The sequence below is a fragment of the Aquarana catesbeiana genome, linkage group LG09, assembly GCF_042186555.1.
Source record: "Aquarana catesbeiana isolate 2022-GZ linkage group LG09, ASM4218655v1, whole genome shotgun sequence".
Taxonomy (NCBI): Eukaryota; Metazoa; Chordata; class Amphibia; order Anura; family Ranidae; genus Aquarana; species Aquarana catesbeiana.
Window position 1 is genome coordinate 153,075,670 of NC_133332.1, and position 12,537 is coordinate 153,088,206.

Genomic DNA, 12,537 nt, shown 5'->3' on the forward strand with positions numbered 1-12,537 from the left:
GGTAAAAGTGCAATGTGCCATCGTGATCTGAAATAATAACTTTCAGTGAATATTCATAACCATATTATAACTATAGGTTTAAAAATTGTACAACACCCAATTATAGGATTCAATCCTCCCATAAATAGTGCAAATAAATCAATGCAACAATATATTCCACTATGTGATATACATGCAGCAAACATAAGGTGACTTGTGCAATAAAAGTCCACGTGACTTCAAAGGCTTGAATTCTGACAAGGTGCTAAGGCAAAGAGAGCAGTCCTCTTCCAGAAAAAAATTCATGTATAATAAACTGACTCCTCAACATGCATAAATGATGGTGAAGTGCTCCAATACATCAAAATCGTGCTCCTCTTCATGTTCACACTCAGATTTGTAAGCAGTGGCCCCTTACCTTAAGGTAATGGGGTAACAGGGGATCATCCCCTGATGAAGTCACGTGATGTGACGTCACGCGTAGGGATGGGACAGGCACCCTACTGACTGAGGCATACGAGCTCGCCGCTCGTCGGATATCAGGATATACAGCCATGAGTCTTTTTGGGAAAGATGCAACAAGTTTTTCACACCTGGATTTGGGGATCCTCTGCCATTCCTCCTTGCAGATCCTCTCCAGTTCTGTCCGGTTGGATGGTAAACGTTGGTGGACAGCCATTTTTAGGTCTCTCCAGAGATGCTCAATTGGGTTTACATCAGGGCTCTGGCTGGGCCGTTCAACAGTCACGGAGTTGTTGTGAAGCCACTCCTTGTTTATTTTAGCTGTGTGCTTAGGGTCATTGTCTTGTTGGAAGGTAAACCTTCGGCCCAGTCTGAGGTCTTGAGCACTCTGGAGAAGGTTTTCGTCCAGGATATCCCTGTACTTGGCCGAATTCATCTTTCCCTCGATTGCAACCAGTCGTCCTGTCCCTGCAGCTGAAAAACACCCCCACAGCATGATGCTGCCACCACCATGCTTCACTGTTGGGACTGTATTGGACAGGTGATGAGCATTGCCTGGTTTTCTCCACACATACCACTTAGAATAAAGGCCAAAAAGTTCTATCTTGGTCTCATCAGACCAGAGAATCTTATTTCTCACCATCTTGGAGTCCTTCAGGTGTTTTTTAGCAAACTCCATGCGGGCTTTCATGTGTCTTGCACTGAGGAGAGGCTTCTGTCGGGCCACTCTGCCATAAAGCCCCGACTAGTGGAGGGCTGCTGTGATGGTTGACATTCTACAATTTTCTCCCATCTCCCAACTGCATCTCTGGAGCTCAGCCACAGTGATCTTTGGGTTGTTCTTTACCTCTCTCACCAAGGCTCTTCTCCCCCAATAGCTCAGTTTGGCCAGACGGCCAGCTCTAGGAAGGGTTCTGGTCATCCCAAACGTCTTCCACTAAAGGATTATGGAGGCCACTGTGCTCTTAGAAACCTTAAGTGCAGCAGAATTTTTTTTGCAACCTTGGCCAGATCTGTGCCTTGCCACAATTCTGTCTCTGAGCTCTTCAGGCAGTTCATTTGACCTCATGATTCTCATTTGCTCTGACATGCACTGGGAGCTGTAAGGTCTTATATAGACAGGTGTGTGGCTTTCCTAATCAAGTCCAATCAGAATAATCAAACACAGCTGGACTCAAATGAAGGTGTAGAACCATCTCAAGAATGATCAGAAGAAATGGACAGAACCCGAGTTAAATATATGAGTGTCACAGCAAAGGGTCTGAATACTTAGGACCATGTGATATTTCAGTTTTTCTTTTGTAAGAAATCTGCAAAAATGTCAACAATTCTGTGTTTTTCTGTCAATATGGGGTGCTGTGTGTACATGAATGAGGAAAAAAAATGAACTTAAATGATTTTAGAAAATGGCTGCAATATAACAAAGAGTGAAAAATTTAAGGGGGTCTGAATACTTTCCGTCCCCACTGTATATTTATATATTTATTGTGTTTAAACTGAGATTCAAGTATGCTGAATTGATATTTCACCCACATTTTTTAATAACGGTATTCTAACTGCTTTTTTATGTAATTAAATTGTAATTTAGATGCAATTAAAATGAATCTATACTTTGCCCATAGTAGGCACAGCAACTGGTTATGTTATGGCCATCATAACAAGTATGTTGTACTTTCCTTACTAATGCTCTTCCTCCACCCTTATCCATCATTGGAGTCTAGAAAAACCTGTGACTTCTAGGTATGGGGAAACATGTCATGGCCCCATCTCACAGAATATAGTGCTTAGTGCCAGATCACTGTCACATGGGACCAGGAGGGAAGGGGGATGCAAAACCCTCTGTATGCTTTTACTTTCTTGGAAGATAAAACATACAGAGTAGTTTCCAGGGGCTCTCATAGCAGATTGAGAGGCAGGGGCATGATGGAAAGGGAAGTATAGGATGTTTATTGTGTCCTCTATATTGTACAGAGTCACTTTAATTGAATGATAAGGGACTAGTATTATACAATATAGTGTAGGGGTTTATAATACATTTATTCTACCTTTTACAATGGATTTAACATGTACTTATTAGAATGGGGAACTAGAAAATGGATCATTAGAGAAAAATAATACACTAAAATATCTTTTTCTACACCATTGTTTTTCTTAGGCACTGCATGTTACTTAAAGTATACCTGTCACAAACTTGCATGATTCAGATCTGAATTGTCTACATCTGTAGCAGGTTTACTTGAACACAAGACAAAATTGTATTTAAGCCTTACATAGAAATGCAGTCAGTTTTCTGAAACTCTGTGTACTGTACACAAACAATCCATAAAAAAATAGTTTTAGAGCACTGAGGCCTGGCTAATATTTTTTCACTAACTCTGAAAAGAGTATGTTCCAAAGGATAAGAGATGTAATTTAATTGCAGTTAAAAGTGCAGTACAGTGACAAACTATGTTATTCTTTGCAACATTTAAAGATAATGTTACAGAATACACCAGCTTCACTTTGGCAGCAACATAGTATATTCAAGCATGACTAGGTAATAGCTTTAAGAAATACCGCACTTCCCACTAGTGGCGAGAGACCTCTCTGCACATATGCTTTTCCTTTGTTCAGAATAACAGAACGCATTGAGGAGTCTTCATGCTGCATCTTTATAAAGTATACCTTACATGCAATAGGAAAAAAGCTAAAAGCTAATTCACGGCAAAGAATAAAGTCATATACAGAGGTCTCCAAGATAATATTTTTTCCATTAGTAGCAATTAGCATGCTTTCAAGAATAAAAGCTGCAATTCATTCATTAGTGAAAGGAAGAATACCCATGAGCTCTAAAATGGAGTGCTCTACATGTGCCAAACAGTCCCTATCACTGGTATTTAAAAAGTGTACAGTTCAATACACATAGGTTCTCAGCAAAGTGCTAATGTCACGCTCAGCCAACTGCTAAAATGAATGCAGGATGCAGCTCTAGTTTGCTTTGGTGATGCTGCTCCTATGCACCTCATCGCCTCCCTATGGCAATTTTTTGTTGCAGAAAGGCTAAAACTTGGGGAATAGTGCATGCCTTATTATGTAAGTGCTGTGTGTGTGTGTGTGTGTGTGTGTGTGTGTGTGGGGGGGGGGGGTTGAAAAGCAATCATGCATATTTCACCTAAATTGCACATTTTACTCACCTCTAATGCATGTCATAATTTAGGTAATCAGCTTTGATAGTGTCAAGAGTAGTGATCATGTCAGCTTTGGTTTACTTGATAATTCCAGTGCCAAACGTCTCTGTATACTGAACATGAATTAAACATGTGCTGAATACGAACTATGATTATTGAATCATGATGTCCTCCAGCACTAATATTCAGGAAGAACTCCTGTTCAGTATGACTGAAGAGCAGGATATGGGTTTAAAATCAGAAGCAGTTTAACTCACTAAATATAGCCAGTTATAAATGTGACTTTTGCCTTGCAATGAAAGTTCAGTTAGTATACAGTTCAGTATCTGACACTCTAAAAATGTGTCTCTCTTCATCCTGTCTACCATTTTAAACAGATCTATATTTTTCATGTAAAGTACATGCAGTATATGCTAAATAAAAAGACAATAAAAACAATTCCGTCATTTTCTTTTCTGTCCAGAAGGCCAGGAGAATCTTTGTTCAGACATTATTGATGATCAGCATCTACTTCACGAACCAAGATAATGGCACAGAGATGATACAATCATGTACAGTATATTCTGGTCTTCAAGCGCACACTACACTCTCTACCTCAGATCCAACTTTTTGTGCTAAGTATCAATTATTTTCCACAAATGCAGTCACTTTAATACTACGGTATCCACAAACTTACAGTGCAGCTGAATTCTCTTGATTCCCTTGGGCATTTACCTATACCCTAGGGCAGTGATGGTGAACTTTGGCACCCCTGATGTTTTGGAACTATATTTCCCATTAAGCTCAACTACACTGCAGAGTGCATGAGCATCATGGGAAATGTAGTTCCAAAACATCTGGGGTGCCAAGGTTCGCCAACACTGCCCTAGGGTCTGCGGTATCTCCAGCTAGAGGATTTTCAGCCTCCCATGCCCAAAGAGGGAGCCTGAGAGTTGATGTTCTACTGGGATTATGGCTGGACTGAAAGCATGTAGATGCACAGATCTTGGATTCTTGGATCTTGGAAATTGACAGTGTTTGTGGAAAATAGTTGATACTTGCACAAACAGTCGGATCCAAGGTGGAAAGCATTGTGTGCTTTGTTTAAAGTGGTTCTAAAGCCAGAACATTTACGGTAATGCATTCCCTGCATTAAGATAAAAAATGTCCCATTATTAGTATCACCCCTGAAACCCCCCACCCCCGCCTCCTTATACTTACCTGAGTCCTCATTCAATCCAGTGCTCTTCCCTCCCTGCATTCAAAGGACAGAGAGGCAACAACAAGAGCCATTGGCTCTTGCTGGTGTCAATCAAATCCTCTGAGGAAGGAGCGGGGGGTGGGGCCGAGACACGCTGTGTATGTCAAGAGTCGCTTCCTATAGTGGTGCACCAAGAAGAGAAGGTCTCTAGAACACTGGCGGCGAACCCCAGAAGAGGAGGTTCTAGTCCACTCTGTGCAATGCCATTGCACAGGGAAGGCAAGTATAGAGATGTAAAAGAGATCAGCCCCTTCAGCAGCCTCTCACCTTGTGACTTGCAGCAAAGTTACATTGTTGCAGTCCTATCTTGGTAATTGTGGGGTCCCCCAAGGATCTGTCCTGGGACCAATTCTGTTTACTTTATTTATAAACGATATGGGATAACCAGTTCAATCTCAGTATTTGCGGATGATACAAAGTTAAGCAGTGCAATAACTTCTGCGCAGGATGTGGAAACCTTACAAGAAGATTTAAATAAAATAATGTGGTGAGCAACTACATTGCAAATGAGGTTTAATGTTGAAAAATGTAAAGAACTTCTGGGGGAATCTAGGATGGAAAATGACCTGGTGGTCCTAGTAGATGACAGGCTCTGCAATGGCATGCAATGCCAGGCTACTGCATACAAAGCCAACATAATATTGTCAAGTATTAAAAAGGGGATTTACTACAGAGATAAAATGCTAATACTCTGGTCCATCCGCATCTTGAGTATGACATCCAGTTCTTGACACCAGTCCTCAGGAAGGATGTGCTGGAAAGAGTCCAGAGGAGGGCAGCAAAGCTAATTAAGGGACTAGACGATCTCAGCTATGGGGAAAGACTACAGGCATTGAACTTATTCTCCCTGGAGGAGAGATGCTTGAGAGGGGATATGATATCAATGTACAAATACCATACTGTGACCCTAGCATAGGGAAAAAACTTTTTGAGTGAAAGGGAATTCAAAAAGACACGCGGCCATTCACTGAAATTGGAAGAGAAGAGGTTTAACCTTAAACTGCGTAGAGGGTTCTTTACTGTCAGAGCAGTTAGGATGTGGAATTCTCTTCCACAAGCAGTGCTATCAGCAGAGAGTGTCGATAGTTTAAAAAAAACATTAGATGGGCACCTTAACGATCACAACATACAGGGATATACAATGTACTATTGATATAAACACTCATACACCACAGGTTGAACTGGATGGACTGGTGTTTTTTTTCAGCCTTGCCAACTATGTAATCAAGTAACTATCGTTGTGGGAGAGATGATCAAGGAAATACTTTCTCCTGTCTGCAGCAAATAGATGACATCATCGCAGCCTAGACAAAGTCACTGACTGGGCTTCTTTTTGGTATTAAATGGTAGTGCTTTTTGAAAAATTATACTGTTGCTGTTCATTGTGACATATCAGTAATGCACTCATGCAGACTAGTAAGGTTATTGAAACGTACGCTTGAATACTGTCTGACAGCTTTGCTTACCCAAGGCTGTATTATCAACTGTATCATTCAAAGCAGAAGCTTTAGCTAAGCTAAGGAACAAAAGTAAAAATCTCTCTATATATTAAGAGCAGCTAGGAATATTAAGGCTGTAATATAAAGTGAACAATTTTTGACGCAAAATACTTACAGTATCTCACAAAAGTGAGTACACCCATCACATTTGTAAATATTTTATAATATCTTTTCATGTGACAACACTGAAGAAATGACACTTTGCCACAATGTAAAGTAGTGAGTGTACAGCTTGTATAACAGTGTAAATTTGTTGTCCCCTCAAAATAACTCAACACACAGCCATTAATGTCTAAACCGCTGGCAACAAAAGTGAGTACACCCCTAAGTGAAAATGTCAAAATTGGTCCAAAAGTGTCAATATTTTGTGTGGCCACCATTATTTTCCAGCACTGCCTTAACCCTCTTGGGCATAGAGTTCACCAGAGCTTCACAGGTTGCCACTGGAGTCCTCTTCCACTCTTCTATGACAACATCACCGAGCTGGTTAGAGACCTTGCGCTCCTCCACCTTCCATTTGAGGATGCCCCACGGATGCTCAATAGGGTTTAGGTCTGGAGACATGCTTGGCCAGTCCATCACCTTTACCCTCAGCTTCTTCAAGCAAGGCAGTGGTCATCTTGGAGGTGTGTTTGGGGTTGTTATCATGTTATCATGTGAGATACTGTATGTGAGTGCTTCAAATGTAAGATTATTTCTCTAATTCCAAAGCCATGTACTGTTTCCAGAATAGTAAACAAGGAGGGGGGAGTATAGTGGCGCTTGGAGAGAGACAGATGGTTGGGAAACAGTTATTAGATGTGCTGGCTGTATTAGTTGTCCTTGTTTAGGCTTTCTTTCTTCTGTTTTAATCTGGTGATCCAGCAAGCAAGTCTGTTGTTTTTCACAAGCTCAGGCTCCCCAGCAGAATGTATCAGTTTACATGGATGAGACAAACAATTGGTAGGGGTGATTAAAATGATCAGCTTTTATTTATTCATGTCAAACCCTTATCCCAAAAGGAAAAAAAAAAACCTTTTTGCTTTAACTGATAAAGTATGAGCTGGGGTTTGGCTTTAATTTGTAAGTGTATCTAAATCTGCTAATACATGTAGCACTACCCTCCCCCCACCCATACTGACAATGCTGCTGTCTATGATGCCTCCTGTGCTCATTCATCTATACAGGAGGTGTGTTACTGGCCGGATCACCAAGTGAAAATGGAAGGGGAAAAGCCATAGAAAAGAAAACTGATGCAGCCACCACATCTAATGATTGCTAAGCTACAAAATAAAATGGCTTTGGGTTTAATACTGCTTTAAAAACAAGAATATTTTCAGAAAAAGTGGTGCCAATTTTCTAACACAGAATACAGCTTGTCCCTTTGAAACGTAAGTAGTGCCAAATGTGGGGTTTTTTTGTATTAATTTTTTTTATCAAAGTCCACTATATTTTTTCATTTTGTAAACACAAACTAAACATAATTTCACATGCCAAAAATGGGGTGGTAACAAGCATAAAAATATACACTGAAATTTCTAACCTTGAGGTAAATAAATACACATTGAAATGATTCAGTGGCAGACGAGCGTGGTCAGCCGTCTGCACAGATCAAGAATTACAATGTGGTGGGCATGGTGACTTCCACAGAGTCCATTGTGTGACTTGTAATGCAATAGCCATAAGCAAAACATCAAAATGGTTTTTAGTACGTTAAATGTGTTTCCTTCAATAAAAAAGCAGGCTGTCCACACGCAACAAGCCGTGTCTAGGGGAAAAAAACTAGAAGGCGGTGAGGATCTTGGTGGTTGCAGCTTCGCGGGCTCTTTCATGTGTAGAGTATACAAACTGGATCTGTCCTTTCTCAAATATTCCCCCAGAGGCGATCCGTATTATTCAAAGCCTAAGTGTGACTGGAGAATGATAAATACTATGTGACACAGAGGCGGCAAGCCAGCTGGATATCTGCTGTGGTACAGTGTTTGCATTAAGCGACTTATATTTTAAGGTGCCATGTTAAACAACACAGGAGGGGTGACTGAATTCACCTAGTGACATATTGGTAAATAAAGGAGGTGATTTTAGTAGTTCCAAGTACCTGCAGGGGAGTTCTGCCTTTCTAAGGTACATATAAAAGAGTGATTTTTCAAATACAGCATTCGAGTAACTCTGACAGCCAGTGCTCTCAGGCTGTTAGATTTAGCAGATTGGGAAAAAAAGACATTACATTGAAGAGGGCTGTTATTTAAAAAGACATTAAAGTGGATTTACCATTAAAATTTACGTCTGATCCAAAGCAATAAGATACAAGGCAGCATTACCAAATCACATTATCATTTTGAAATGAGGTAACGTTTTTTGTTTTTGTTTTTTGCCATAAATCATGCTCCGTTATTGTTGTGTGGGTGTTTCATATCACTAGAGGCTGCAGAGTCTATTGTTTTCCAATCAACCGTCTTGATAGACCTGCAATGAGACAACAGGATTAGAAAAGCACAGTCACTTGGCAGCACTACTAAGCAGGGTGCAGAAACCGCACATATAATGAATAAATAGAGCTGCCCCACGCTCAAATATCTTTTCAAGCCATTCATCAAAACAAAGTTTTTTAAAAAATGAACCTGCATAAAGTTATCTATATAAAGATAGCCTTTTTTACATGTGTTTAAAAAAATATAGTTCATCTTTAAAAATACAAATCTGGGCAATTTAACCTGAGAATACAATGAACAAAAAAAATATATAATCAGAGGTTAACTTCAGTGAGAATCAGGGCTGGGTTTACAGTATATTGCATGTTCCCCAGGGCCAACTTGCTTTTATGCCAAGTGACTGGGTAGCCTTAATAAGACAAATGATCTGACATTATAGTCACAAAAGACACCCCTAGAATGGGATTTAGGCAGAACCAAACAGTTTGCCCATTCTGTGTGTGTATATCAAGAACTGAGCTTCTTCAATCAGCAAAGCTCATGCTCCCCGCAGTTTGGAGAGTCCTACCTATGATTTAGCAGGAAGTCTTTTAGACCTCTGCAGAGATATCTCTGCTCTCACACATAGGGAAATGGCCCTTCTCTACAGCATCCTGGCAGGGGACAGGCTTTTCTACTCTGACTGTGACTATGGCTACTTTTTGAAGAAAACAAACAAGACTTTAAACACCTTTTGTTTTAAAATGGTTGTAAAGGCAGAAGGATTTTTACCTAACTGCAGTCTATGCAGTTAGGTAAAAAACCTTCTGCATGCAGCTCCCCAAGCAACACCCCCCCCCACCCCTTAAATACATAGCTAAGCCTGATCTTGATCCAGCAATCTCCCTCCTCATTGGCTCAGATACAGCCAATTGAGGAGGAAACAGGAGGTGGGACACACAGAGCGGGGCTCAGGGGCAAGCACTTACGAGTGCCCCTATAGCATGCAGCCTGCTATGGGGGCACTCGGTGAGGGGGAGGAGCCAGCGGGGGACCAGAGAAGAGGAGGAACAGAGCTGTTCTGTGCAAAACCATTGCACGGAGCAGGTAAGTATAACATGTTTGTTATTTTATCAAAAAAGACTTGAAAATGTACAATTACTTTAAGACACCTGGAATTAATTTAGCTGACATAAACTGAGAGTTCAGTTGTACATGAAAACTACCCTGAGATTAAAGCCCTTCACCCTTACCCTCTGGAGAGCAATGCAGTTTAGACATTACCTCCCTCCCATTCGCCAACAATTCAGGCAATTACTCATGTTCTTTAAAGAAATCTGCGGACCCCAGCTCTTTGACATGCAAAATATATCAGTCTGTTAGCTTATTGAATCTCCCCCAGAATTATTTCCCACCATACCTCTAGAAATAGGAACGTGAGCAAAATAAGCATTAAAGGTCTTTAAAAGAAGGCCTCATTCACCTTTGTAACTATACACAACCCCCTAATGTAACTTCACAGCAGATGTTTCTATCATGATCTGTGGGAATTAATTATGTCACAGTACCTGCTGCTAGTGAGGTCAGATAGCTGGTTTTAAAGACTCTTTTACTATTTGTTAAGAATACTGTATGTAAAAACTTGATTGTCCCTAATATGGACACATTTGCACTTTAATCTGCCATACTATTTTATAGATGTGGCCAATACTTTGCTGCATTTTCAAGTGCCCCTTAATCTATAGCTTATGGGAAGCTGAGTTGTACCTCAGTTGGGAGTACTCTGCAGCATTCCTGATCCATTAATGCCCTCTCCCCAAAAAGTACTACAAAACACTCTCTTCTCATCCACCTTTTTAATGCCACAAGTGCATGCATCTCCATGTTCTGGATACAAACAATCTCCCCCTTTGTCACTCTGTCTCTCCAAAAGCAATTATATTTTTACCAAAGTAAGACTTCAGGAAGACTTGGTTATTCTGGTTTGAAATTATACACTCCCAGTACTAGTTCTCTCCTGTTCACCTTCTAAAAGCTTAGTTAAGCTGGCTATACAGTGGTAGATTTTCGAACATTCATATGAGCATTCATACCAGTAAATTTGATGACACAATGAAAGTTGTTGGAAAATACTTCAAGAACATTTGCTTTTCAATCAATTTTTGGAGTGGACTTTCCCAAATGAAACCACTTTCACTGTTTATTTGTTTGATAAAAAAAATTCCATCCTATTCCCTCAATATTTTTGTTGTCATTGCAGTTAAACACGAACATGGATTTCAGCACACTAAAAAATTTGCAAATCAAATGAACATTTGAAGAGAAACATTTCTAACAAAATTGTACTTATGTATAGCTAGAGTTACACACCAACCCAGACAGACTTTCTGAGATGCCTAGTGACATGGTGGCCAAACTGCAGGAGAGCTCCCCATCTTTGATCTTTTCCCACATCCTCTTCTTCCTTTTTAAATATCCTACTTTCTCACCTCAATCCTCCCCCCATTCTTTTTACTGTGTTTTTGATTCTCTTCTTATTGAAAAAAAATCAAATTAGCATCAAAGCAAGTTAATCTTTTGAAAGATTAGGGGAGTATCCTACATCTGCTAACTTCTTATGTTCTAACCTAGGTATGGAGACTCATAAGAAGCTGACTCAAAAACAGTTGAGAAACAGAGGTTGGTTTACTAAAACTTGAGAGTGCAAAATCTGGTGCAGCTCTGCAAAAAAAAAAAAAACAATCAACTTCCAGGTTTTTTTTTTTGTCAAAGCCTAACTGAACAAGATGAAGTTAGAAGCTGATTGGCTACCATGCATAGCTGCACCAGATTTTTGCACTCTCCCGTTTTACTATATCAACCTCATAGTATTCCATCATTTGCTTTATTTTGTATATTGTATAACTGGACTCTGTACAGTATATTCAATTGTAATTCTGATGTCTCGACACCAACAGACAAATCGCATAATGTGCGATTTCCCAAGTTAAGAGAAAATTGTGGTTTCTCTGGACTATTGTACAGCAGTGTTTTGTGCGCTGATACTAAAAATCACTTTAATGTGATTTAATAGCATATTTTCATAGTCATTTTCTTTTTTATCATTGTGTGTGATATTGATTTAGCCATCACTAAATATATTATTATCATGTGGTTTTCAGGATTAGAGTTGAGACCCACTAAGCTAGACTGTGTGGCTAGACCAGAGTGTGATGACCTTTCTTGGTTTAAGGTTTTTCATTTTATAGCTACCATATTAATTACGATGGTGTAATGAAAGTTATATTTTAAACAGTATTCACTGTGAAACTTCAGTAACTTGTACTGCCTGAGACGTGTTTCTGTAACACACACTGGGGTCATTTCCAAACTTTCTCAATCACTACAGTCCTTAAAAACTCTTAAAATTTATATTTCATACAAAAGGCAAATCTGGAGAATATAGTTGACTGAAAAGAACATTAAATAATAAGAAAGTTGCAAAATATGGTGGGATTTCAATTTAGTAATCGTTCTCATATGGTTTGTTTTTATTTTTTCTCTCTTTTCTGCTGGCAGGATCCAAATGCTGGAATAGTTCCCAGAATGCAAGAAGGAGGCTCCATACCAAGTGCAGGCCCCGGGCCTACTCCTCTGACAGCTAATGGCTATATACGCAATGCAATCCTGAAGGAGCAAATAATGAGAAGGCAGCAGGTTTGTACAAATCTTTTCTTTTCTCCCCACCTTGGTGAAACTTGTTTATGAAATGTGTAATGGAATTCAAAAGGAAACCCAAGGGCTGTGCAGAAAAAAAGTAT

The 12,537-nt window shown here is 39.8% G+C and overlaps 1 protein-coding gene across 1 annotated transcript in view; it reads left to right on the forward strand.

Moving 5' to 3' along the window:
- Window positions 1-12,537, forward strand: part of MAMLD1 (mastermind like domain containing 1) — a 291,944-nt gene that overhangs the window by 259,236 nt on the left and 20,171 nt on the right. The window contains exon 3 of the mRNA XM_073599274.1: window positions 12,296-12,433. Within this exon, the coding sequence (XP_073455375.1) occupies window positions 12,296-12,433 (138 nt within the window). The remainder of the gene's footprint in view (window positions 1-12,295; window positions 12,434-12,537) is intronic.